This window comes from Bipolaris sorokiniana, assembly GCF_000338995.1.
Source record: "Bipolaris sorokiniana ND90Pr unplaced genomic scaffold COCSAscaffold_11, whole genome shotgun sequence".
NCBI classification, from domain to species: domain Eukaryota; kingdom Fungi; phylum Ascomycota; class Dothideomycetes; order Pleosporales; family Pleosporaceae; genus Bipolaris; species Bipolaris sorokiniana.
Genome location: NW_006911905.1, coordinates 891,345 through 917,802, shown reverse-complemented (window position 1 = coordinate 917,802; position 26,458 = coordinate 891,345). Strand labels below are relative to the sequence as shown.

Below are 26,458 nucleotides of genomic sequence, written 5' to 3'. Positions count from 1 at the left end.
ACGCTAATCATCCTGGAACAAGGTGGAACACGGCGAGATAATGCTGGTGGCGAAGATCACTGATGTGAACGGGGGTGGCCATGACGGGTCGTCAAGATCATCTCAACAAACGTGGGAGAATGGAGGCAGAGTGGGAGGCAGGCCCGTGCTAGCGTGGGCGCACGGCCCGCTGCAGTGCACGTCTTCCGGCCTACTGGTGACGCCTTGCACAACCCCTCCGCCTCTTGCGACAGCTACTCAGGCCAATGCAACAACATTTCCCATGATTTTACTATTTGGCGGACCCGCCAAGCAAAACTTGCAGAGCTTTTTGGCTTGTTGCATGGCGCACGGCTGAAAGCCCACTCCGATGATGACTTCAAGGGGCCCGGTCAAGGCTGTGTGGCAGAAAGGGGAACTTTTGCCGCCTTCTGCTATCCACTGGAGCACCCGCCACGGCTGCGGCTCCTCCTCGTCCGAAAAGCGTCGTTGCACGTTTGTTCTAAGTCCCTTTGATTAGTCCTGAGTGACTAGCGGCATGACGACAGACAAATACCGCCTTTTGAATTTGAACACGCGGTTTCGTTCTCCTTCCTTTGTTCAGTCATCCGGTCATCCTCATGTTTTCCTCGGCTCTCCTTGGGCTTGCCTTGGTGCAAGTCCTACCTGTCTTTGCAGAAGTTTCGCGTGGAGCAGGGAACTGTACGTGCGGGTTCTACGACAGTCAGACCAAAGAGCTTTACACCGACTCTATCATTGTCTACTTCAATGAAACATCAGGATTACCACTCGATTTTGTGGCCGAAGAATTCGAGCAAAACTATGCCAAAGACTGGGTATGATACTATTCTTATATGTCACGAGTGTTGGCTTCATTAGCTAATAACACTGTTTAGAATGCTGTCTTCCGTGAGGGTGCCTCTCCGGACAATGTGCGACTTGACAATGGCAAGTCTCTGCAGCTTGTAGTGCAGCCTACAACAAAAGAACATCTCGTCCAGGGTGCCAGTCTTCGGACGAAGAGGCGTGATATTCAGCATGGCTCCTTCCGGACCTTGATGAGGCCTGCATATCTGGACGTCTCGGGCACAGCTACCACCATGATGTGGAAATACAATGAGACTGAGGTAACAGAGCTCAGTGTCATGAACAATGATCGTCTAACCCAGCCCTGGGTTGGTACATTTGTCAACAACGAGTTCACCACCCGCAATCTTGGAATGAACTTTAGTCAGCTCATCAACGGCACTGCTGCAAACAGAAACTACACCACACTAGGTGGTGGACTTAGTAATGGCAGCATCAATCCGTGGGACTTTACTGAATACCGTATCGACTGGACGGCAGACTACATCAACTTCTATATCGGTGGCAACTTGACCCGCACTGTTGAGCACAAGAGAAACGAAGGAATGCCGTCAGTCCCTTCTGCTTTGTTCTTTAAGCACTGGTCGACGGGTAACCGTTTTTCGATGCGTGGACCTCCTCGGAATGGAGAGTCAGTTGCCGACATTGGTTGGATCCGCATGTTCTTCAACTCGTCAACGATGAATGAAGACTCTCGCGAGGACTTTGTTGCACGCTGTCCTCTGACAGATGCCTGCTCCATGGACGACTTTGAACTGCGTGGCTCTACCCCATATGCGGAAGAAGCTACGGATCACTGGAAACAGGATGGACACAAAGACATTAAGCGCATGCCGGCACTCTGGATCTCCGTCTCCTGTCTTGCCATCTCAACTCTTCTTCTTATTCACACATTCATTCGACGTCTAGCGCCCAAGATCACCAGAGGAAATTCCAAGCCAGCCCCAGTAGCCCCAGCAGCGTCAGAAGTGGAATCGCCAAAGCCTGAAACTGGTGCAGGTGCCTTTACTGAGAGTACATTTACTATGGAATCTACGGATATGTTTTCACTTCCAGGATCTGGCCACGATCCTTCCTCTCCAAAACGCCGTTCTGTGGATGACATGACCATTGAGAGGCTTGATGCGAAGCCTGGCTGCTCGACACTTGGAGGATCCACACCCAGAATCGACTTGTCTCGTGTCAATTCCATCATGTCAGACAGTCGCACCACTACGCCCTACGCAAGTAACTTCAACACTAGTAGAGATGACGTCTCCAACTTGGCACCACCTATTCCGGGAATGACCTCGCTCAAGCACCACGATTCGATGCTCACGCTAACCGACCCACGGGCCACACTTTCACCACGCCCAGACAAGGTCCAAATGGAGACTGTTACTGAGTCCGCTCTGCCAGCTCCGCGTATGCGCCCGCAGCCTCCGCCAAAGCGGAACCGTATCGATCATCTTGCTGGCCTCACCGCGCTCTGCTCGCTCGTCGTCACCATTATGCATTTTGGTCTTACTTTTGTTCCTGCCATGGTTCAACCAGGTGCGGATGCACACAATCCCTCTGAGCCGTGGGCACAAAGAATCATTGGCCCGTTTTTGCTCAACCAGATGTGGCTTGGTGTCTTTTTCACTACCTCTGTTCGTTTCCTGACTGCCCCTTACCTACGTAAAGGCAAGATGGAAGAAATTGCCAAAGCAGCTGTGCGTCGAACACCGCGTCTGATGATTCCTGTTGCCTCAGTCGCGTTGCTCGAATACTTCTTCGTTGACGTTGGTGCAACCAAATTTCTCCAGTACATCCCCAGTCTTACCTGGTCGACCTGGCCATATGTCACTCGCTACCAAAATTTCGGCCAGTACATTTCCGAGATTTTGGAACTCATCTATCTGGTTCCGAATGCTGTTCCGCAAATCACACTGCATTATTGCACTGGTGTGCTTTGGACCATTGCCGTGCAACTTCAGGGCTCGTGGCTTGTGCTCCTCGGCGCCGTTGTTGTTTACGAGATCAAGACACCATGGAAGCGCATGTGCTACTACGCCTTCTGCCTCATCAACCACTGGTACGCTCAATCATGGGGTACATATCTCTGGTTGGGTCTACTTCTCACCGACCTCGACGTGACCTACAAGTGGAAATCTTACCTGGCTACACGGACGGCCGCCTACTACGCGACACTAACCTTCTTCTGGGGTTGTGTCATTGCGGGTTTCATGGTCAACGTCGTGCCTATATGGGTGGAGACGACTTTCAATTTCAGTACCGCTGAGCGAGGTGTCCACCCTGACCTTACCACGGGCGAAGCAATTCTCAACACTGAACGAAATGGATACCCAGCTTACAATACGCCGCGTCTCAACGGTCTCCTCTTTGCTGGTGGCATGCAAGCTGTTGTCGAACTCTCTGCAGTTGTACAGTGGATCTTGTCCACGCCTCCTTTCCTGATACTCTTCCCCCACGTCTTTACTATCTACCTAATTCACGGTCTTGTGTTCTGGTCCTACGGCTCCTGGCTCATGGTGTTCCTCGCGGACCGTGGCTTCAGCTACGGCATCAACGTAGTCGTTGTAGGCGTGACATCCTACGGTGTGCTCTTCGCCTGCCTTCCCATTGTCACGCCCGTGATTGAAGCACTTGGAAAGGACATGACTGCCATGGTATGGATGACGGCAACGAAGAAATCGCCTCCACGTCGGCGCACCCTGTTTCCTTACCCTGATGACCTATTCACCAGTCGTGTACCCAACGAAAAGGAAGAAGAGAAACAGGCCAACAGCAGCGATGTCGAAACCGGCCTGGCTCAGCGCCAAAGTGATGAAAGCACAATGTACCATGCACGCAGCACCTTCAGTGAGAAGGGCAAAGGCAAAGCACCCGCCTCGGTTGGCGTACACGAGATGCAAGCGTTCGCCCTTGACGAAGAGCAACAACACGATGGACGGTCAAGCAGTCCAATGGTGAGTCGGTTTAGTGGATAATTTTCTCCCTTTCTCCCTCCTGGAATCCTGGTCTACTATTTCTTTTTGTTCTTGTTGCCCAAAATAAACATGGGGAAAGGGCTGTCTCCTGGCGTATGTTTGTTTGAATCTATACGAAGCAAATTCCACCACGATTCTCTGTTCATAGATACATTATTTTCGCTGTACAACCGCACGTACGCACGCACTCTCACATTCGCACGCAAGCGCATAGACGATATAGTAGTATTAGTGAAGATTCGAAAAGGATAATTCCCCTTACCCCACGGTTTCGGAAAGGTTGTTTCGAAATCGCCCCCTCCCTGCCCCCTTTTCTTAATCGTCCTCTCAAGGTCCTTACTGCTCATGTTTGTTTATTTTCCCATATCTTAACAATGCTGTTCTTATCTTTTGTTGCTTCTTTTTGTGGCGTTGCGCAAACCCCTTGCTGGTTCTATCTTGAGCGTCGCGCTTGGCTCGATTGGTGGTTCAGGCTATAAATGATACCATACCCGTTTTATGTAGTTTGTTTTCTCAAGAGAAAGGAAAGAGAAGTAATGTCCATGAATATAAAAGATGTTTGAAAACTGGTATCGTGAAACGCAACTCTTTTTTTGTATTGTACATCGGGAGTCGACGAGTACTTTCAAACGTGAATTTTTATTTTCATGCTTTTTGGGGGAGAAAAGGTGTGGTGGTGAGGTGTTGTCTGGTGTTTTTCTCCATGGTACAATCTTTGGCATGAATATGAGTACTGCTCATTTCTGTTCTGCAATTAACAGAGTGATTGTGTTCTTTAGTTTATTAGGTATTCTTTTATGAATTAGTGAAGCTGTTAGATAGAGCTAAAGGTAAAATAACAGTGAGCTTGATGAAAGGCTAGTGATGAGTCAGAGCTCAAGTATTCAAGTGGATGTTTATGAAGCTAGTTAAATTCTCATGCAATAATCATTTCCACGATACTAAACGGTTAAGGGACAGGTCGTGAATGGCTTTAGGATAGAAAGAAATTCACAATGGGAGTGTGGTAAGCCTTCAATATGGTCTTCTGGATACAGGATGCTCCCCTTTTACATTGTTAAAATTTACATTGGCAGACCCAAGTGGAAGTGGGGTGTATTGCAGAACTAACGGCAACAAACACATTGTCATGATATGTTGTTGTCAATTCAGTCATAATTCTAGTCATGTCTAAGATATCTTCCACGCCCCCTAACATATCATGTTCCAATAATTTCCCCGACGTGCCAGCTCACGGCATTACGTCATGCAATTTCAGATATAAGCCGCTGACGAAGAGCCAAAATCTCAGGCAACCCAGCTCGAAACAACGTGTATGATCCACTCGTGTGGTAGAGTCATAATCTGAAAGTATGGATTGGTAATGCATCTCGCGCTTGGACCGGAATCTAACACCGAACAGCGAAGGGAACACAAGCATACGGACAAAATCGCTAGTGCAACATCCAAAGTCGCATCTACATACATAAACTTAAAACCTGAACATTCGAAATACCATTCCCCACACACTCTCCAATGCCCGCATTCGACCCCATCCTGCAAACAAGCCAGGCGCGTCTGGACGCATCGCTCCCCGACGCGCCACTCGACATAGCAACGCTGCTAGCCCACCCGCCAACACCAACCTCGGAAAAGCCCAAAACAGTCCTCTACCTAGCTTACGGCTCCAACCTCTGCAATGAAACCTTCCGCGGCGCGCGCGGCATCCGCCCCCTCTCGCAAATCAACGTCGTAGTCCCCTCGCTACGCCTAACTTTTGACCTACCCGGAGTCCCCTACAAAGAGCCATGTTTCGCAAACACCGCACGACGCACATCCGCAGCACAGGAATATCATAAAGATGCGTGGCACAAGGGCCTCGTAGGCGTGGTGTACGAAGTCACGCTGTCAGACTACGCGCACATAATCGCTACAGAAGGTGGTGGGAGCGCCTACGCGGATATACTCATCGATTGCCACGTGTTGGATAAAGGGGAGGATACGGTTCCCACATTGCCGACGTCGAAGCCGTTCAAAGCGCACACGCTATTTGCGTCCCAAGAGGACAACGAGCGTATTGTGAGACCAAATCCTAGCTATGCGCAGCCGTCGGCTAGGTATCTCAAGCTGATACGTGATGGGGCGGTTGAATGCGAGTTGCCGGGGGAGTATCAGGAGTATCTACATGGGATACGGCCGTTTAGGATTACGAGCAAGAAGCAGGAGGTGGGCAAAGCGTTGTTTCTGGGGATCTGGATGCCGTTTGTGTTGTTTGTATTTGCGCTCGGGAGGAAGTTTTCAGATGAGAAGGGGCGCGCGCCCGGGTGGCTGGCGAAGCTGAGTGCGATGATGTTTTCGGGCATGTGGACGAGTTATGATATGGTTTTCAAGCCTACGTTTGGTGAGGGAGAAAGGACGGTTGGGGACGATGCGTTGGGAGAGATGGATCCGAGCACATGGGAAGCTCTTTCTACACGGCAAGAGGCAGAAAAGGAATGCTTGTTGGAAGAGTCTACACAAGCCATGCACACAGCTCAGCTGGCTGCGCAAAGGCCCTCGCTGGGGGATGATGGGGCATTGCATTGAAGCTGCCCTCCTGGTATGAGAAGCTCTTGGTAGATCACATTTCATAATATGGAAATTAGATAACGTCTATCCCTACATCAAGAGACGGACTACAGGTACTTTGAAATCAAATAAATCTAGTCTTCCAAGCGCTTCAGAATTATCTATATTCTTCAGTTAATCGTTTCTTAGCCTACTTTAGACTGCTTCTGTGCTTTAATATACAAAAATTATCACGTTGTCGACGCTTGCACGTCGTGCACAGTAAAGCATTTTATTATGCTAAAACCCAGGCCCATGCTATGCAGCATCGCACTTAACTCCTTAGACCCTCTTGGGTTGATAAAATAAACTATCTATCACTGCTACTATGGGGATAGGAAGTTACCACCAGCCTTGTGGCGGTTGTCGCGCGCTCATTCATGCGCGATTGCCACCCTGGTCGGTACCTGAGATCGAAGCAGCCCCCAATGCAGTTAGTGTAACTCCTACCCTGCACTTATAATACGAGTAGCGTGTGATCTATCTTAAGCCACCAAGCAAGTGGCACTTGTGGCCATACAGACTGCTGACACCAAGTGACACAATTGCAAGTAAGCATATCCCTAAATAGCATAACCAAGCATTATCACAAAAAACACGATAACAGCGAGTATCTCAATTCTTGGAATCAACGCATTATATCGCAAGTAAAAGTCTGCTCAAGGCGTCTTATGACTAGCCAGCACTCCAGAAGCAGCGCCCATTGCGACTAAAGCGTCATGGCGACACCGTGGCCTCGAAGGGGAACATGGCCTACGTATACGTAGATGGAGAGGTACCGATCGTCGCGGCGACGTTGACGACAAAGCCGGTAATCTTTCTAGCAGCACTTTCTAGCAGCAGCAGCAACTAGAAAGTGGGGAAGACTGGAAGCATCTAGGGCAAACACTGGCACACGAATATCTGTTGGTTGCAAGAATTTTCTCTGCCTTGAAGTCAAAGTACTCATGAAATCTCTTGCTACGTAGCGCGACATGTTATATAAACAATTTTACATCTGAATCTGAATACATTTTTAAGTTCCACCAACTAGCGATAGAATGGGTTTCAATATGAAGATTAAACCCCTACCAATCACACCCACATCTCCCATGATGATAAGTGCAACGTTTACCACCGCAGCATTTATGGTGCTTGCATTGCGGATGACAATAATAGCATCCTAATGGTACGTTAGATATTGTTTTAAATAGAGGGATGATTTCAAACGTATTAGGTACACGTACTATCTTTCTCAGTAGTATCTATGACCTCTGGAGATGCAGGAACTTGCTCAGCAGAACCTTCGATAGCATCTATTAACAGTCAGAGCTTTTTCTTGCTAGGAGAATGAGCAAGTATTACCTGCGAGTGAGGTTCCAGAAGCTCCGTTGACCGGTCCTCCCAGCGAATGGGCGATGTGCAACCCAAGGCAAAGAGCGATAAGCTTGAGATTCATCATAGCGAAATGGTTATAAGTCAAGAATAGTTGAGGTGTTGCGATGATAGCTTTAGTATGCTGAGTTGGAAGGACGTTTGAGCGTCTTTATATATTCGAGGCCTATGCAGAATGGTGAGCTTGTGACGTGGTAGGCATGTGAAAACATGTTGGCAGAATTGACCACTGTCTAAAGAGCAGATACGTATCGAATTCACTTGGTATCTTCTTACGCAAAGAACGGGTTTCAGCGAACTTTGGTACGCACTATTAGTGTAGCATCTAGATCCCGCTGTCAACTTTGAAGATCATCAGCCGCAGCTGAAAGCGACCCAGTTCACGTAGTGTGTTTCTGTAGAGTCTACCCAAGGTTCCATTGGTTCTTCTAGTACGGTTCTGATGAATCAGCTTCCTCTAGTATACATCAGCTGTGTGATGCTAAATTAACTTTCGGTTTATCAAAGCTGATTTGATTGTATAATGTATCAGGCAGGCACTGTGTGCACTCATCGACAGTTGGTATATTTTAAGAAGATTCTCAGCATTTCGCTTACGCTTGGAGAATCTGTTAGGCCACTACTTTCGCCCTCACTATCATAATACGCAAACTCGTTGTTGGCGTACATTCAAGTAGTGCGTCATAAAGAGGTAAGTTACTCATAAGTTACGAATTTTTCTAATTAGCGCACAAGGCAACCAAGGGAAGAAGAACATAGTCAGAATACGTAAGAACTATCGCCATAACCAGAACAAGCGAACTATTCACCATAGACATGTGCGGCGTCACGCTGAAGTGGCGTGATGCGAGGTTTCACAAAGACGCAAAGGACGACCAACGAAGTAAGGATACGCCTATCATATAGCCTGCTGCATTCTTGCTTGCATGGTCCTTTAAAGTAGCAGACTTCGTTGCCCTGATTATATTGTCGATCCTCCTCGGAACCCCGCACACAACGACGACTCACGTCACTAAACATGGTAACTTGTTCTATCAGTCACCGGTGATATGCAAGCAAAACCTAGCCGCCCCGCTGCGTGGAAGGCGCCGGCCCCTTCCTCCCGCACGATCTAGACAGACAAGCTATAGCTCATAGGTTAACTCTATTTGTAAGCTTTTAGTAGGCGTTGCAATAGATTGATGCTTCAGCCGCTCTTAGTATGCTGATTTCTAGTTTACTGTTTATTGGCGCCCATGTGTGGACCGCTTAAGTGTACCCTTATCTCATCTATGTCGTGCACGCTCTTCTGGCAGGATGGTAGGACCACTAAGGCTGCTTTCTAATGACCCCGAACCATTCCATTACTATAGATAGGATATCCTAAGGATTAGCTAGATCCCTATTTTACCTTCACATGTATGATTAGTGCGGACTTTCTGGGCTAGTGGAAGAAAGTGCAGCAATGCGCTTAGGAAGCGGGGAGTAGGAAGTGGGGAACGCAGTAGATCCCAGAGGGATCGACGGCGGGTCTGCGGAGCTAGAGGATGGCGCAACGGCTTTATCTCTATGACATACAAGCTTTCACGTTAGCTATTAGTTATCTACTGCATTACGTCTCAAAGTTGCATGATGGCTATGTTGAAGACTAATTGCGGTTTCGATGCTGAGAGCATTCAAACCCAGCCCTGCTCCTAATCTAAGCCGGTTTTCGGATGTCCTGGAGCGCTTGGCAAAAGCGCCGTACAGCCGCACCGCCACAGATGTAGCGTCAGCAGCGATAGATTACAACTAAGCTGTTTCAAGCTAGGTGCGCAAGTCCGCCTTATCTAACACTTCTAGCAGACGGTTTTGCGTTTAGTACAGACGCATGATAACCTCTTAAGCTTAAGCGCAGTGCTTGGGATAAGATAGTGATATAATAAGCTATAAGTTGACGGACTTTTAATAAGATATATAAGCCTTTAACCCATCTCTACCTGCTAAAGGGAGGTGGTTGTATAACGCTTATACTAAATTATTGTATTGCACGGTAAGTAGAACTAATTTCTAAAAGAAGTTGAAATATAATAGACCTTGTAGCTTAAGGCTACCATCTTGAAAATATCTATGCTTCTGACCTGTTGTTTAGTTTGTTGTGTTGGGGAGTGTCTGTGCCGTCCCGCCACACAAGGACGGACGTTAGGATAGAAGCAACGATGCAAGCCGCCTGGCAAAACTATGAGCAAGCATACTAGCCATTGATTGATAGTGATATGATATGTGATGTGGACACTACAATGCGTTCAGAGGCAGGCAGGGCATGCGGCGGGCTCATGGACCGGTATTTATTTGCGGAGATGGCTTGGTGTTGGCCTAGAGTAGTACCGTTGTTTTCTGTATGTATACTTAAAATCATCTTCAGCACCAGGTGCGACACCTCAGCGTGCCGCGAGTCTTGTGAAGACACTTAGAAAATCCATTGTACAATCACACGGAATGTTGATGCTTGCCCTTGTCTTATTCTCCAAACAACCAGCACTTATTCTCCCCGTTTTACTATTGCACCACCATCATCATTCGTTTTCTTTTTCTTACATTCCACCAGCCTCTCAAGAATTCCGGCTTTGATGGTATCGTTTGATCATCAAGCCACAGACCGTTGATATACAACATTTATGTACTTTTTGTGAAGTATATTTACATCGCCGCACCGCAGACTTGCAGCTTCCTCAGAACACTTTCCAACGGCTCATATCTCAATTCCTGTCTTTTCATACTCTTCTACAAACACTATGCTTCGCAAAATCCCATCGCATCATTCCGTCTGGGATCATTCGTCACCCTCGCGAAATTACCGCTGCTGCGAGTGTAATCGCCCGGTCCAGCTCGTGTCGATTGTCAATGCTACACTGAGGTTGCTTCGTGTTCGAGCAAAGTACTACAAGCCTCTTGTCGTCTGTAGTTGTACATGTCATGCCCAGATTGACGCACGGCGAAGATCTGTGTAGGATGCCGTGTCTGATCTCGAGAACTGCTTATTGGAATATGACGGGAACTACGAAATCCCGGGTGATTGAAGACTGCAGAGCATGACGAGATACCGAAAAAGGAGTCTCTTCTGGGAGTTTTGGATGGATAAGATTATGTTGTATGTTTCTCGTTGGTATAGAAACGCAATCAATGAGGTTTTTCTTTGCAAACTCTACTCTTCCTATCCTTCCATCATTCTCACTCTGTCTCTGTTTCTACACTTGCAAATTATCTGATCGAATTAAAATTGTATCTTCATATCAGTGGGGCTCACGCAAGATAAATTGGGTTGTACATAGCAGCAGTAAAGACGCAAACGCACAGTGTTGCGTCACTCACTAGGCAACTCACAATCACCTCATTGTCAAAAAACCTCCTTCACTGAATGTTCTGCTAGACACTCATCCCCTTATATATATATATATACAACCGCACTACTGCACAGCTATACTGTATCTCAATCAACAATAGCACATAGAAGCACTCTCATTAACAACTGGAAGCAACAAGCTGGCCTTCTTGGATCTGCAGCCAAACAAGAAATCATGGATCCCCCACAAACCTGCAGTGTCAACTCAGACAGCCCACCACGTTCGAGTCAGGAAACGATGCGCCCGAACAAGAAAGGCTTTCACCAAAAAGAAGAAGAGCGCCAGAGCCCCACACTGGACTTGACGAACATCTCTTCGAGTGCAACAGGCGCTTCTGGCCTGACCAAAGACGAGGAGGACTTACAAATTCAAGAAAGAACCACTGGAAGCTCTGAGAATGAGAGGTATGCTGGCTTGATGAATCCGTTCGATATGATGGAAGGAAGTTTCAAGTACGCTAGACTGCCGCTGACGCAGAAGATTCCTGGCAGTGTCACACGCGGGCGCGTTATGGCAGCAAGTCGACTGCGACGTTTCAAGACACAGCAACCATCTCTTCGAGGGCGCTCCAAATATACAGAGACCCCAGCGGAGTTGGTTCCAGGCCCGCCAGCAAACACACTTACTTTTGTCGTCGAAGAGGACAAGTTGTCCAGTCCTATTGGCAAGTGGTGCTGTTGCAAGTGCGGCAGCAGTCACGATGTCTACAGCGTTGCAAATGGCCAGCATCCCGTCAATGCCCTGAACTGCAACTGTATGCACGGATCCTGCTCCAAGTGTACACTAGAAGGTTTGATCAAACAATTCGTACCCATGATTGAGCCAGAGGTCGTGCACCTATCAGAGGACAAGAACAAGGCTGTACGATTCGGCGTATTCTGCGATGGCTGTGGTCAATCCTGGCGCGCGCAAAAGGTCCATGACGATACGAACAAGAAGGCAGCAGTGAAAGCAGCCTTGACACGAATATCTGCGATCCCCGGACGCCTCAACAAGCGTGATCCACACCCTCTCAAGAATGTGAGGGCCTCAAGGTCGATGGATCATCTCCTTCATCCTCGCACCCCTTGCGCAACAATGGCGACCTCCAAGTCCGTCCTCAACCTCCGCGCGCTTTCAAACGAGATGCAGAAAGAACACGGTAAACAAGCAGAGCTCGTCTCTGTCCGGTTCACGGGTATCAAGTGTGACTGTGGTATGACTACAGATTCCAACTCGCTTTGCTTCCAGATTGTCGACCCGCCTAAGGACTTTTACAGAGTTCAATTTATGAAGCAGATGGCTGGACGTCGATTGGCTGGCTTTGGTACCACGCCAGAGGACAAGGCGAGAGGGCATGGAACGCCGATTCTAGTCTTGAGAGGCTATATTCGCCACCCGAATCCACTCATGAGCAACCCTGTTTCGTAGTGTGGCGTTGTTGCAAGTGGGTCCGAAGAAGGTGGATCTGAAAGCATGGCTTTATTGTGCATTGCGCCGAATACTGGAAGCTGTCAGATGTTTAGGACTAAGCGAGCCGTCTAGTACTTGCCTTTCTCGTGAACTACACCGGTCTGGGGTGGTCTCCTGAGTGTTTGGCGTAGATATTCGTCAAGGATACTGTAGGCATCAATTAATTAATATGCTCAATGTCTGTCTTTCGGCTGATTTGAGTTTCCGTGACTGTTTCCCCCAGATGATGTTCCATGGGTACGAGAGCACTGCCTCAGGCGTCCCATTGCGCGAACACAGTGTTCGCATGTCTGCCATTCTGAGACTTTACTGAATCAACATGGTCCTTATGGCCTTATCAGGTATTTGTTCGTTGATCAAAGGAATTGCTGCCTCGTTGTGTAGCTGAGACTGTTTCGGCGCTGATTGTGCATATTTGTTTCAATTCAGGCATCAGCCATCATATTGCTATTGTGATGTTACCTTCAGACACAGCCTGGCCATCAGCATCCAGATGCTTGTAGTTTGATAGTACTTGCCTTTTATGGGGTGTTGAAAACACAGGGTTGGCGAAATGTAGATAGTCATGCAGACGCTTTTAACGCTTGCTTAGGCACCAGGAGGTAGTATGTGTGGCAGTGCAAGGCGTGACGCCTGGAAACCACGCGCTTAATCACCTCAGCAGCCGTCATCTAGATAAAACGGTGAATCGCCGTGCGCCATTGTTAACAATACACTTTATCACTCTGACATCAGAAAGTTTCACATTTCAAACACTCACCAACAAACATTTGTCTATATATTCATTGTCTAGTTTGCCCGTTGTGTACTCAAGCCAATGTCACTAGCCAAGTATGATCTCGTGCCCCACTAAGATCTCAATACATAACCCTAGACACCCGACTGACATTCACAAACTCAGACTCCAACTTTCGCGACAAACCCCATCTTGCACCTTATCACCTCGAGCAGCCACTTCTCCAGCACATCTTGAAGTACCTTTTGCTATAAGAAGATTAGTACACCAGCTGAGCCACAACCTGGCCGCCAAGGATCCAGTTCCTACAACTCCAACAACTACTACTATGGTCTTTGGAAAAGACATCATCGATAAAATGCGTGGCAAAAAGACTGAACTCGAACCTCAACCCAAAGTACCAGAAGGCGTAGACATTGACCAAGACGTCGAAGACATCAAAAACCAACTCCCACCTTTACCCTCACCCTTGCCCACACCCCACAAGGACTTCATACACTGTGTACCGCCCAATGCGCCTACATACCGCAAATTCAGCGTCTTCACCGCCGGCAGCATAGAAATGGGTAATGCAGTCCAGTGGCAAAAGCACATGGTCACCATGCTATCCCACCTCCCCATCACAGTCTGCAACCCGCGCCGCGGCCACTGGAACCCCAACATCACGCCGCAAGCGCGCGACAAGGATTTCAAGGATCAGGTCGAGTGGGAGCTCAGCGCGCTGGAGCAGGTCGATGTGATTTGCTTCTTCTTTGACGTCACGACAAAGAGTCCCGTTTCGCTGCTTGAACTGGGGCTGTGGGCTGGCTCGGGTAAAGTGGTCGTGTGCTGTGGAGAAGGGTACTGGAAGGGCGGGAATGTGGAGCTGACATGTGATCGCTACGATATCCCCTTGGTTAAGTCGTTTGCCGAGCTGGTGCCTGCGGTGGAGAAGATGCTGGCTGAGAAGGGCATGGTGCTCGATGCCAAGGGTGATTTGGTGGGGGAGAACGTGCACGTTGACAAGGAGAAGCCTAAGAAGAAGGCGCAGCTTGAGGCTGAAAAGGAGTACTTGCAGAAGCAGATTGATGCGCTTCAGGCACAGCTGGCTGAATCAAAGCTGTGATCTTGGGGGGATTTCCTTGTTTTCATTTCTTAACTTGCTTTTCACTGCATTCACGGTACGAGTCAATTGGGCGGCGGGCTATTTGAGTGCGTCTTATCAAGGCGATCATGGGTGGCCTTTTCCATTTCACATCTGGTCTATACCCCTGCATGTAGCATTTCTCTCAGTTAGACATCGTATGAATATTTCCAAGTCACTCTTTTCCCACTAAGAAAATGCATCTGGGATTGAATTTTCCATGTAGCAAATCTACCTGAGTTTGACCTGTAGCACCCCCTTCCAAGCATGCAGCGCGCTGTCAACGTATTCCAATGCATATGCTTCCACATCCGAATCGCTGAGAATTGGTTTCAGTGCTTCGCCTGTCTCACCCCACCGTACCTGTGCCTTGATTGCAGCTGCACCCTTATTCTCGATTAGGTTGATGTAGCTATTGGCCACATCGCGTATCGCATCATAGCATGTCTTTGTTTCGGTCTCAATTTCGCTAACCCAGTTCTTTGGTAGCTTGGATTTGAGTGGGTGGGTGCTCTTCGGACTGAGCACCTTCTCGCGGAGTTGATCGTCCATTCTAATAAGTGCGCGGAGAATCTCCAGCTTGGTGTAGCACGAGATGAGCATGTTTTCGTGAAACATGGTGGGCTCATCCTCAAGCTTCAACTTGGTATTACTGGGCATGCGCAGCTTCTCCACCCCTAGACGCATTGCGTGAAGCTCTTCTGACAGCTTTGTGAGATTAGCAGGGAGCAAATTCGCATCTACTTGACCGGCCATGATCTCAACAACGGTATTGATGCCAAGCCATGAGTTTTCAGCTCTTGATTCCGCTAGAGTTTTGTTCGCTTCGACTTCATGGCCTTCTTTGGGGGTAGCAATATCATCTACCAACAACCCTACGTTTTCCCACGCTTGCGTCTCCTTGTGTAGCACTCTGCTGCTGGCCTCCCAGATCGAATAGCTTTCTATGAGCCATGGTAAATTGGGAACCATGTTGGGCATGATATATGGCAACGGACCAGAAGATCGCGTATCGTCAAAGTCGGGGAAGACGGATTTGTCCACATTGTCGATGATGTTCTGGAAACCTGTATCTTGTTTAGCATAGGACAGCTCATTGAGCTACCGTACTTACTTTGCCGGTCTAGAACAGGCAGCTGATCAACTGGTTCGCCCTTCAATCGCGCTATGCGGCGGCGCTCCAGATTGCAAATGTGTTTTGTTAAGCTTGATTTGAGTTTCCCCCTCAGAGACAACAAACCGATAGCTTGATCCCATGGGACTGTTTTGAGATCTGGGTATATCGTGTTATCCGTCTTGGACTCCATTCTCTCCATGGTACCAATGGCTTTCCCGAGTTCTTCTTCTGCTGAGAAGCCTTGGTAGCCTTTGGCACCAAACGGATGTGTTATTGAGAGGCGAGACAAGACGTATGGAGAAAGAGTGTGAATCAACATCTCCTTGCACTTGGTGTAGCTGTACATCTGGAAAGCAGACTTTCCAAGACCTAGGTTCAGGTGTAGCCGGGCAGCGAGTAATGCGCGCGGCCGGTCTTGCTTTTCTTTGTCACAAACGACTAGGTGGCGTGCGAGCATTGCAGCTTGTAAGAGGAGCCGAGAGTTCGGCGTATTCTCAAAAGGATGTCGAGATTCGTCGTAGCGCATGGTGACATGATGCATTCGTAGAAGGGAATAAACCGCAAGGAATCCTCCCGAGGAGCTAGGCTCGTAGAAGCCCGACGATGTACACGACTGGTCAAAGATGTACTTCAGAATCTTTGTTTTGTCGCCTTGCCAAATTTGGTCCGCCACCGACGATGTTATTAGATGATTAATCTTCAGGATGTTCTGTGAGTGTGTGTCCCACTTTTCGTCCGTATATTCGTCCTATTATGCCGTTAGTAAGACATAAGCTTGGCTCTCTAAACATTTCGTCATGCGAAGAAGTAACAGGGTATAGCCCAGAGGTTTTCGGATGTCCCGAGAAACAGAAGAACCAGAAAACATACCGTTTTCGACAGTGCGTCAGTCGCCAAGGTTCGGAAAAAGTGCATTTTACCTCCGAGACCATTGTTGCTATGCAATGTTTCCAAAAATGGGCGCATGTCTCCGAAACAGCTGATAAGTGTCGAGTGGTTCTTCCAATATGTCAAGCAGTCGCCTGCCATTGGAACTCCGATGAAATGACGAAGCTTCATGTATGTCAAACTCATCGCACGATCGTTGGTTCGTAGTTCTGTTCCAAAGGCACGGTGTAGGATATCGTAAACAATGCGGATAGCCCTAGAAGATCAAATAAGTTAGAGCAGAAATAGTACAATAGGAAACTTACTCGTCTTTGGACCGATTCATTCGAACTGCTGCTAGCCAATCTGTCCATAAATCCATGTTCCAAGCACATAGTTCCCATAGCGCCTTGGAGTCTGGATTCTCGGTTATTTGCGATATCGCATTTTCAATCCTAGCCAGTGATTCGCTCTCAACAAGAGCCCAGCTATTGGTCTCCCTTGAGAGTCTGATTCTCATGATCTGTAAGTCGGCTTGGTGCGTCTTCATGAGATCTTTCAAGGTAGCAGGTGGGTTGTTCCAGAGCTCTATGAGCTCATCGCATCTACCTTGTCGCGCAAAAATCTCACCCATGAAGCGTAGATCCCGGATATCTTTACACGCAATCGGTTCACCCTAGAATAGATTAGTATGCTGTGCTTTCTTGTAGCGAGTGTTACTGACTGGAGACGCTTCGTATGCTTGTTTCATTAGCCTACGTGCTAGATCGAACTGTACCTTGGACTTGAGGCCAGCGCCGGGTATCTGGAGCTGTTGCTCGGCTGCAAGTTGCGTTGCGAGTATCTGTGTGAAGTGGGCATGCTTCTTTATTGATGCAGACACGGAGATGTCTTTGAGCTCCTTGCTGTATTGAACGACAGCCTAGAGTCTGTTAGCAATTCATGATGATCAACTGAGAAGCGCTGTCATACGAAGCGAAAGTCTTCCCAGCATTCTTCGCGCCATGCAGCTTTGCCAAGCGCGGACCATAACTCTTGCCGTTCCTGAGGGCTCAGTGTTTTTGAAGCGCTAAGCCAAACCTTGGAGTTCTCATTGCCGAGTCCACTGATACAAGAGTTGGCAGCACTGCTTCTTCGCATCGCCTCGGCAAATAGTCTGTAAAGATATGCTAGGAGCCGGATATCGTAGGGTCCAGGCTGCTGCCATGCCTGCTGTATCTGGAGAACCACATTCTTTGGATCTTGGGTCAGTTGCAGTGAGATGTCCGCTTTCCAAGCCTAGTAAAAGATCAGCTGTTAATGACGTTACTACATTGATGAATTTTCTTACCAACAGAAATGGGTTCTTGGGGCTTTTCTTAAGGGACTTTTGAACAAACGAGTCTGCAAACTTGGCTTTTGGGTAGTCGCGCTGCACCTTACACAATTTATCCCAGCTGTTGCACGCCATGATGCCGGCGACCATAAGCGCAAGCGGATGGCGCCAAAGCGACTGTAATGTTGGTTAGTGATGTTGAGGCTAGAAATCAAGTGATTAGTGTAATGGTTGTATGTGCGCTGGTGGTATATTGACGGAAAAAGACGAAAGCGGACATTGGGTCGGCAACCGCAGGCGAGTCTCGGCTCCACAACTAACGCTCCGTCTACTTACTTACAAACACACGAGCATCTTCAGTTGCATGCCGCACGTACTTCCCACCGCCACCGCTGCGGCCTCGCCCGAACTACGTAGCAATAGCAAGGCTTGAGAAGCATCTACTAAAATTAGGTTGTAGGTCGATATATAGTACCGCGAATGGTATGCGAGGGATGGGGTTCTACTATGATATAGCTACAGTCCCTTAAACCCAACTACTTGCCCTGTACTATGAGGCAGCTGCGAATAGCCCATAGGCTTGGCGCATCAGTCATTGGCCAAGGTTTGTGCAAGAAAGGTAGTGGCACTCTGTTTGTAGATTTGCACAGTTACCTATGACCAGTGATTGAACCAGAGTGCATTGTGTAAACTATCTAATATTTAACATCCAGCTGCAGTGATAGTTCTGTGCTATCTTTTTCAGAGAGAAGAACCTTGAACAAAGCATCGTGATGGCGACAGCGTATCGCTGGCGGAATACACTGGCGATGGATGCCAAGACCCATACACGTGACATGTGTTCGGCCGGCAAAAAAATTGCAAGAGACAAAAATTTACGACATCGGGGATTCATTGGATAGGTGTGTGACTATGAGATGTACTTGGGTAGGGAAAGCACCAAAGCAGCACCATCGAAGAAAAGGGAAGGTGCCAAAGCGGCACCTGGGAGTGGAAATAGGGCGTTGACGGAAGGGAGGTGAGAGAAAGAAGTTTAGTACGTAGGCTTGGTTAAGTATCCAAGAAAGCTCACGTGGTGTTATCGATATCAATATCCCAAGCATAGCTCAGCACTCCGCACACACGGAAAATAATCTCTCTAAGCTAGACGGTATATCAACGACATTAGCGAATCTTTCCGTGCGTAGTGATAGATGTATAAGGGTGCGGGCGCAGAGTTAGCATCTCGCAATTATGTAGAAGAGAGATAGACCATCGGTGCATCATAACATACATACAATACTCGTACATTCATACACCGCAAATAAGGCCAGGCTCTTAGAAAGTAGGTCTCGTCCTCTCACCCTTCCAAAATCCCATGACTTCTCCAGTCTCCCCAACCCACTCCTTGACACCAGTGACAACGGCTTTTGCCATGCCCGCATTCGTCCCACTCCTCGCTCGTCTCTTTCCCTGCATTCCACTCGCTCCAACGCCCGACCCGCTTCCGTATGAATCGGGCGCTTTTCCTGGGTTGACATAACTGCTTCCATCGCCGGTCGCATACTCGGAGCCCATCGAGGGTAAAACGTTCTCGCCAGCGGATAGGGAAACGAAAAGAGCGAAGGGAACAAGCCAGACGCACAGTCCAAAGTAGGCAGCGATCTCGGTAAATGTAGGAATATTCGGATCGCGTGCGTACAGATATGAAGAATAGGAGCTGGCAGGCGGAGCACTAAAGTGACGGAACCAAAGGTAATGATTTACAATGACGAGGGCTAGAGTCAGTCAGTTTTATGTCTAATCCAGTTCTTTGTATGAAGTGTCGCATACCGCAGGACAATAAGAACAATGGGTCGGTGAGCTTGACGACCGGAAAGCGCCTAAGGTTCTGTGCATATATGCCGTGCGACACAACGCTCAACAGACTTAGCCCGACGGGGAACTTGTCGACGACAAGTAGGAGAAACTGAACACCAACAACTCCATAGATGAGACGGTATAGGAGCTTCTTTGCCAGTACGGTATGCTCTTCCACGAGCTCGGAAAGGTAGTAGAGCCCGGAAGCTACATTGAATCATTAGCTCTCGTAGTCGTACATAGCGCCACCAATCGGCTTTGACGGTGGAATCAAGTACCTATTGCCAGCGTCAAGAAGGCAAACCCTAGTATGAGGCCAACATATCCAAGCAACGGTAATATCCACATGGTGAAAGGTGGCCTCTGGAAAAGTATCTGGAGTATTGAAAAGATCGAGAAGTAAGGCAGCCGCACGATGAGGTCAGTCCAAAGGTGGCATCAAGGCTAGCGGAGAAAGCCGAGGGATCCGCGCCGAAGTGTGGGGGTTGAACACCAAAAAGTTGTCGAACTCTTGGCTTTTGCATTCCACGATAACTCACGATTCCCCCTCTGGCTCTGCGCAGTCTTGTATACCGTCGCATAACCTGGAAGTGCCGAAAATTCAAAGTAACTGCTCACCAAAGGCTGTCTCTGAGCCAGGAAATCCGCAATCATGTCGCGCCCCGAAGATATCCTGTACGCTTCCCACGCAAAGCTCAGCCATGCGACGCACAATTAACAGAAATCCTGTAGACCGCCCGACCTCTTCTACAATGATATCGAATCGCGCAAGTACACGACTTCGTCGCGAATCCAGAAGATTCAATCCACAATGACCCACCGCGCCCTGTCTCTCCTCGCGCTATCCTCGCCTTCGATGATTCTCGACGTCGGCTGTGGTTCTGGTCTCTCGGGCGAAATCTTGTCGCAAACGGCCGAGCAGGGAACACCAGGAGGTCCCCATGTATGGATCGGCTACGATATCAGCGCATCAATGTTAGGCGTAGCCCTGGAGAAGGAAGTCGAGGGCGACCTGCTACTAGCGGATGCGGGGCAGGGTGTGCCCTTCCGGCCAGGAACCTTTGATGCAGCAATCAGCATCAGTGCGGTACAGTGGCTGTGCAATGCCGAGACGAGTGAGGAGAGCCCTACAGGCAGACTATCGAGATTCTTCAATCAGCTGTATGCTTCATTGAAGAGGGGTGGCAGAGCAGTCTGCCAGTTCTATCCCAAGAACGATACCCAGAAGAAAATGGTGGCCCAGGCGGCCATCAAAGCGGGCTTTGGTGCAGGTCTGTTGGAGGACGACATGGGTACCAAGAGCGCAAAGACATATCTCGTGCTGACAGTTGGCGGAGGAGCCACTGACGGCGACATCACGGGTGTAGTGAGGGGTATGGAGGGCGTCGATGTCGAAGATGCACGAAGAAAAGCAAAAGGCATGAAGAGGGGCGAGGAGAGAAAGGGCAGCAAGGCCTACATTATGAAGAAAAAGGAAAAGATGGAAAAACAAGGCAAGGTGGTCAAGTCCTCGTCCAAGTACACGGGCAGAAAGAGGAGGATCCAATTCTAGATACCCACGACATCACGAGGTCATGCATAGCACGGAGTTTAGGGTCTGAGGGGGTTTTTCGGTATTTCGTTCACAAGGGTATAAGAATGGTCAATTCAATCATGTAGCATGCTATATACCACCTACAAGTACAACTCTATGCACATTTCAGCTTGCAGTTGTACAGGTCCCATCGCGTCTAGTCGTCAATGAAGTATGTTTCTTCTGTAACCAATGGCATTGCCAGCTTCAAGCCAACATAAGCCGAGGTCTACATATGACTGCATCATCGCGCTAGCTCAAAACTTAGCAAACATCGAGGACGTGATGATAAATTTAAGCCTTCTCCATCTGGTTCAGGACGGCGCGAGTGAACTCGTGGGTGGTGGTGTTGCCGCCCATATCCCTTGTGCGGGCAGTACTAATGCTTGTTAGTTTCAATGCTCTTGTTGTGCTTTGTTCAGATAACTCACCCGTCAGCAATGACCTTGTAGACGGACTGCGAGATGCGGTTGGCGTGGTCATCAAGACCAATGTGGCGCAGCATCATGGCGGCGGACAGGATCAAAGCAGTAGGGTTGGCCTGGTCCTTGCCCTTGATGTCGAGACCGACGTGACGGCAACCGGGCTCGAAGACGGCGACGTTGCGGCCCATGTTGCAGCCAGGGACGATACCGGGGCCACCAACAAGACCAGCACCAATGTTGGACAGGATACCTCCGTACAAGTTTGGCATCACCATAACATCGAATTGTTGAGGCCTTGAGACGCACTGCATGGAGGCGTTGTCGACAATCATGTCGTTGGTCTCGAGCGTGGGGTAGTCCTCGCCGACTCTCTTGACGGTGTTGCGGAACAGACCATCGGCAAGCTTCATGATGTTGGCCTTGTGGATGCAGGTGACCTTCTTGCGGTTGTTGGCAAGGGCAAAGGCAAAGGCGAACTTGGCAATGCGCTCAGACTTCTCGCGGGTGATGATCTTGAGTGATTCGACGACGCCCGAGACGGACTGGTGCTCGAGACCAGAGTACTCGCCCTCGGTGTTCTCACGGATGATGCAAAAGTCGATATCCTTGTGGCGCGTCTCGTAGCCAGGGATGTTCTTGAGGAGGACGATGGAAGCGTAGATGTCGAGCTCCTGGCGGAGAGCGACGTTGAAGGAGCGGTGGCCGGAGCGCTCGACGGGAGTGTGGAGGATACCCTTGAGACCAAGCTTGTTGCGCTTGAGCGATGCAATCGACTCGCGGAGGAGCTCCTCAGAGTGGACGTTGCCAGAGTCGACACCAGAGACGTCGACCTGCTCCCACTCAATGGGCACGTTGTCCGCCTTGAAGATCTCCTTGACCGACTCGGAGACCTCAGCACCGATACCGTCACCTGCACATGTTCAATATCACATCTTTTTTTGCTAGTTTCATGGGCGGCTATCGCGCGTACCAGGGATCAGGGTGACGGTGTATTTGCCGCCGAACTTGGTGGGCTTGAAGATGTCCTGGCCGACCGTAGCCATTGCTATCACTGCGTCAGAATCTCCATGCTGGCTGTCTGTTAGGCGGGTGCTTCATACATCGAGTAGCCATGGCGGGCGCCCATCGTGAGGCAGGCTTCGCGCCCCGCAGGAGCGTCTATACGAGCGCATTAGTACTGGCGTCGCCTTGCACCCAAAAAAACACTCAATTGGGCGTGCAGAGCCGGGTTCGTACCTGCGCTGTTCGTTGCGAGGTCCTCGACAGCATAGTGAAGTTGCGGCGTAGGGCTGGTGGTGAGGGATTTGAGGTAGAGAGAAACAGGCTGGAGCTGCCGCTCGCCGAAAAAGCATCCCGAACCGAAGGAAGAAACCGCGCTTGGCGAATGACCGCATCCGTTCCAGCCCGCGGCTCGCTGTCTCAAATATCTCCGGCCCTGGCCCTCCTCGCTCTCCCATTGCTGCTCGAGTCTTTCGCGATTCTTTTTCGTCATGGAACAAGTTGCAACACCACACTCGCTGCTCTGGCTGCTGGAGTCTCTTCGTCACTCCCTTTTGGGCGCGCAAACCTGTTCGCATGTGATAGCGTAGTACAGTCTTCGCCTCACATACAACCATGTCCATTCATGCCAGAGTACAGCCGATAATTACATCGACTCTGTATCAAACTCGAAATGTTCCAAATTATCGCTTCGAGGTTTCTGCAGCGAATTTCAATTTCTTACAGCGATCAATTACGCACATGTTTCTTCTCATTTCTTATTACCGTTGCAAGACTCTTATTGTGCTGGTGCACAGGGTTACCAGTAGCCTTTGGGCAGAAACTACGGTTCAAGTCGAGAGTATAAGATAAGAACTTTCGTGTACAGCAGACAATCATTCAATTTCATGAGCTTTCAGCCCATCTAGTAGATCTCTTCGACCTCAGTTCCAGACGATACAGGTGAAGGTAAAGGTACTCGTATCCTCCATAGTAAGACTCGTGGCTTGATACTATCTACATCCGTTCACTATGACACAACCCCACTCGGAGACTCTTACCTTTACCTAGCTATCCACTTACCTATCACTGTTTTCGGCTTCATCGTTACCAATCTCTACTTTGCCTTTGACCCACGTTTCGACACGCTCAGCTGATGTCCCGCTGACAACGAGAACCACCACGACACTAGATCCCAAATACACGCCCTATCTACGATGAAGGCCACGGAGGAAGGTTCTGATCGAAGCGCAGAGATGAGTATTTGCATCGAAGGCAGCGCCAATCCTCTGCCCGAATATGGAGAATATGTCGATCCGGTTGACCATGCAATATGTTCTTATGTCCCTTTGGAGAAAGGACAGAAGCCAAAATTCAGTGGAAAATTCAAAGGAACTGTAAGTCCTGTATCATGTATTCATCCTTGGTCTCTTCTCACAACTGAGCAGACACTGGATATCGTGTGCGACGCCTTGATGGATGGAATACACCGCAAATACTACTCCTATGGTGCCAGGGCTGTACGATTCCAAAAGAGCAAAAAGATTGAAATCGACAAGTTTCTCTTCAAGACTGAGGACGGAGTTATTGATTCCCAGATGGTGGTGTCTACTCTGGGCATGGCCACGACTCAATCGGATTTGCCAGAGACTATTGGCACTATGGAGCTCCGACTCTACTGCACGCGTAAAATCGGCGTCTCTCATGAAGTGAAGGGTGTTAAGCAGTATTACACTGAGGACAACCGAAAGCAAAACAATGAGGATAACAGCACGTCCAACAATGACGACAACCAGAAGCCTGAAAACTCCAAGAAGGGCAGTGAGAAGACTAATCAGATTGTAAGCTACAGGCAGGTTGCACCCACATCTCAACTCGACATAGAGAGAGACTCTGCTCCTATCAGCGAACAAGCAATAGCCAGTTATTACAACAAGATGGTTCCATCGCGACCAGGCAAAGAGCCTTGGGCGATATTCCGGTTTCATTACCGCAGTAAAGGTATTTATTGGCACTTAGTACTTGAGAGAACCGTGACTAAGAACATGCTATAGAAGCGCTCGAAAGTTCCGGTGTGGTATGCGACCCCAAGGACAAGAAACCAACCAGTGCACGGGTTCTGTCTTTTTTAGAGCCTGTACCTCCGCTTATTGTAGAAACAAAGTGTCATCCTCGCACCCCAGCTGCAAGTGAAGAACCCTTTTCAAAGGTGAGAGAAAATTTACTCCGGGAGGTGACACCGGGGCGCTAGCAAGCAAAGCCCATCTTACTAACGTATACTGATAGGCATCCACTCCTATAGAGACCAAGCCGGAGTCGCTAGCAGATCCAGCAGTAACAACAATGACCCCGGTTGCCGAAAGTACCATCTCTACAACCAGCGAGTCTGGGGCCAAACGTCTCTCCGCGACTATCAATGAGACACTTCCAGAGGCAAAACGCCCAAAGGTCCTCCCACCCTCACCCTCCACAAAAGCCAACTCTCTCAAAAGCCAACTTGCCGAACGCCGCAAGAAGCTTGCAGAGCTGTACAAGAACCACTGTCAGGAAGCTGAGACCTTAGCTACTATCCAGAGAAAGATAGAGCCCTACGAACAGCGTATGATGGAGGAGCTGGAGCGCATCAACCAAGAGATAACGGGGGAGGAGACGGCACTCAAAGATGTGTTGGAGCGTCGTAGCCACTTTGAGAAAGTGCTCCAGGAGTTTGAAGATGGCCAAGATGATGCCTAGAACTCTTCTTGTAGTAGGGGGAAAGCAAAGATATCTTGATTGGGTTTGAATTGTGCCAGGTCTGCTCCGGAATCTGAACAGGGATTTAAGCAAAGGAATGAATTACCAGGCCGGCATCTAAAGCAGTATCATGATATGAAATAGGCGTTGGATTCCTTATCGTTCTGGGCATCCGGGGCCGTTGAGGCCATTGCACATTTTTGGGACGGATGATTAGCTCGAGTTACATTGAAATAAACTAGCAGTTCTGAAGCCACTTTCAGTCGCAATAAAAAGCAAACAAGCAAGAAATCGGTGAACTCAGGATATTCGTCAAGTCGTATACCCACAGTTCAATTTGAACCGGAAAACAATTTTGAAGAGCCCTCACGAGACAATACGGTATCTCTGCACACTCATTGATCAGATGCCCGCTCTCTAGACACCCTCATGTTGGCCTTAATCCGCTCCAGCAGTTCTGCAGTTGTCGCTAGGGGAGAGGGATGTAGATCGCGCTACAATATTGTTAGCCAGAATCTAGTGACTCGCTGAATGAAACCTTGAAGCAAAGGATGTTTTGGGACAATAGCAGCGTTCTCTGAAAACAAGTGGCAAGTACTTACATGCTGAAGCCAGGTAACACATTGGTCATGTGTCCATGTTTCTGGGTCTACAGTTTAGGTCAGTTGAACTCTTTGCCAGATTCATGCATCTCTTCTGCATTGAGGATGACGTACCGCCAGTAGGATCTTGACTGGGAAAGATATCTTGACCCCAGATACTCCATGCTGCAACGCCTGCGACTATAGCGGCGAATGCGAAGAACGGTCCCTGTAACAGATTTAGCATAGAATAAGATTGGTGTATTGAAGGCCCACTATGTATAGTAGACGCCAGGATAGCCATGAGTAACTCACACGTTGTTGCACTGCGCGGTCGATGGGAGTGGGCATGTTGGAGGTTGATAGTAATGCTAGTTTTCTGGGAGCGCTACTTCACACTTCACTAGAATTAAAGAAGGTAATAGAGCAGGAGATTTGCGCGCCTTAAGTAGGAATCGGGTAGTAGGCAGCACCACTGATCCTCGCCTCACATGTGTCAAACGCCACACTCGTCGTCAGCCCACCAAGCCCGATGCAGCAACGCTTGCGGCCAGCCCCTTGGTAGCCCGTGCGTCCAAG

At 48.9% G+C, this 26,458-nt stretch overlaps 11 protein-coding genes across 11 annotated transcripts; 6 read left to right on the top strand and 5 right to left on the bottom strand.

The window, feature by feature from the left end:
* Positions 1–599: 599 nt before the first annotated feature.
* Positions 600–3,818, top strand: COCSADRAFT_95638 (uncharacterized protein; the record flags this gene model as incomplete). The annotated part of the gene is made up of 2 exons (XM_007704212.1): positions 600–815; positions 876–3,818. 2 exons carry the CDS (start codon positions 600–602, stop codon positions 3,816–3,818), a joined length of 3,159 nt encoding a protein of 1,052 aa, XP_007702402.1.
* A 1,310-nt stretch (positions 3,819–5,128) lies between these two features.
* On the top strand, positions 5,129–6,513 carry COCSADRAFT_122387 (uncharacterized protein). Its single transcript, XM_007704211.1, has 2 exons — positions 5,129–5,168; positions 5,221–6,513. The coding sequence occupies exon 2, from the start codon at positions 5,334–5,336 to the stop codon at positions 6,381–6,383; it is 1,050 nt and encodes a 349-aa protein (XP_007702401.1). The 5' UTR covers positions 5,129–5,168; positions 5,221–5,333; the 3' UTR covers positions 6,384–6,513.
* A 785-nt stretch (positions 6,514–7,298) lies between these two features.
* Positions 7,299–7,898, bottom strand: COCSADRAFT_38877 (uncharacterized protein). Its single transcript, XM_007703945.1, has 3 exons — positions 7,749–7,898; positions 7,631–7,699; positions 7,299–7,566 (listed from the first exon to the last, which is right to left on the bottom strand). The coding sequence occupies exons 1-3, from the start codon at positions 7,843–7,845 to the stop codon at positions 7,472–7,474; spliced, it is 261 nt and encodes an 86-aa protein (XP_007702135.1). The 5' UTR covers positions 7,846–7,898; the 3' UTR covers positions 7,299–7,471.
* A 3,416-nt stretch (positions 7,899–11,314) lies between these two features.
* On the top strand, positions 11,315–12,550 carry COCSADRAFT_94812 (uncharacterized protein; the record flags this gene model as incomplete). Its single annotated transcript, XM_007704210.1, has 1 exon — positions 11,315–12,550. The coding sequence occupies one exon, from the start codon at positions 11,315–11,317 to the stop codon at positions 12,548–12,550; it is 1,236 nt and encodes a 411-aa protein (XP_007702400.1).
* Positions 12,551–13,243: 693 nt separating this feature from the next.
* COCSADRAFT_227823 (uncharacterized protein) lies at positions 13,244–14,558 on the top strand. The gene is made up of 2 exons (XM_007704209.1): positions 13,244–13,423; positions 13,494–14,558. Exons 1-2 carry the CDS (start codon positions 13,410–13,412, stop codon positions 14,431–14,433), a joined length of 954 nt encoding a protein of 317 aa, XP_007702399.1. The 5' UTR covers positions 13,244–13,409; the 3' UTR covers positions 14,434–14,558.
* Positions 14,559–14,682: 124 nt separating this feature from the next.
* On the bottom strand, positions 14,683–17,885 carry COCSADRAFT_173468 (uncharacterized protein; the record flags this gene model as incomplete). The annotated part of the gene is made up of 7 exons (XM_007704208.1): positions 14,683–15,518; positions 15,566–16,316; positions 16,439–16,712; positions 16,762–17,111; positions 17,160–17,357; positions 17,408–17,713; positions 17,766–17,885. 7 exons carry the CDS (start codon positions 17,883–17,885, stop codon positions 14,683–14,685), a joined length of 2,835 nt encoding a protein of 944 aa, XP_007702398.1.
* An 871-nt stretch (positions 17,886–18,756) lies between these two features.
* On the bottom strand, positions 18,757–19,978 carry COCSADRAFT_147473 (uncharacterized protein). The gene is made up of 3 exons (XM_007704207.1): positions 19,868–19,978; positions 19,563–19,796; positions 18,757–19,507 (listed from the first exon to the last, which is right to left on the bottom strand). The coding sequence occupies exons 1-3, from the start codon at positions 19,935–19,937 to the stop codon at positions 19,068–19,070; spliced, it is 744 nt and encodes a 247-aa protein (XP_007702397.1). The 5' UTR covers positions 19,938–19,978; the 3' UTR covers positions 18,757–19,067.
* A 263-nt stretch (positions 19,979–20,241) lies between these two features.
* Positions 20,242–21,141, top strand: COCSADRAFT_94954 (uncharacterized protein; the record flags this gene model as incomplete). Its single annotated transcript, XM_007704206.1, has 2 exons — positions 20,242–20,264; positions 20,322–21,141. The coding sequence occupies 2 exons, from the start codon at positions 20,242–20,244 to the stop codon at positions 21,139–21,141; spliced, it is 843 nt and encodes a 280-aa protein (XP_007702396.1).
* A 315-nt stretch (positions 21,142–21,456) lies between these two features.
* COCSADRAFT_173465 (uncharacterized protein) lies at positions 21,457–22,856 on the bottom strand (the record flags this gene model as incomplete). Its single annotated transcript, XM_007704205.1, has 5 exons — positions 21,457–21,541; positions 21,594–22,497; positions 22,558–22,632; positions 22,688–22,745; positions 22,824–22,856. 5 exons carry the CDS (start codon positions 22,854–22,856, stop codon positions 21,457–21,459), a joined length of 1,155 nt encoding a protein of 384 aa, XP_007702395.1.
* A 926-nt stretch (positions 22,857–23,782) lies between these two features.
* On the top strand, positions 23,783–25,298 carry COCSADRAFT_192127 (uncharacterized protein; the record flags this gene model as incomplete). The annotated part of the gene is made up of 4 exons (XM_007704204.1): positions 23,783–23,962; positions 24,014–24,566; positions 24,620–24,774; positions 24,852–25,298. The coding sequence occupies 4 exons, from the start codon at positions 23,783–23,785 to the stop codon at positions 25,296–25,298; spliced, it is 1,335 nt and encodes a 444-aa protein (XP_007702394.1).
* A 142-nt stretch (positions 25,299–25,440) lies between these two features.
* COCSADRAFT_147464 (uncharacterized protein) lies at positions 25,441–26,328 on the bottom strand. The gene is made up of 4 exons (XM_007704203.1): positions 26,195–26,328; positions 26,015–26,108; positions 25,901–25,947; positions 25,441–25,792 (listed from the first exon to the last, which is right to left on the bottom strand). Exons 1-4 carry the CDS (start codon positions 26,228–26,230, stop codon positions 25,694–25,696), a joined length of 276 nt encoding a protein of 91 aa, XP_007702393.1. The 5' UTR covers positions 26,231–26,328; the 3' UTR covers positions 25,441–25,693.
* Positions 26,329–26,458: the final 130 nt, after the last annotated feature.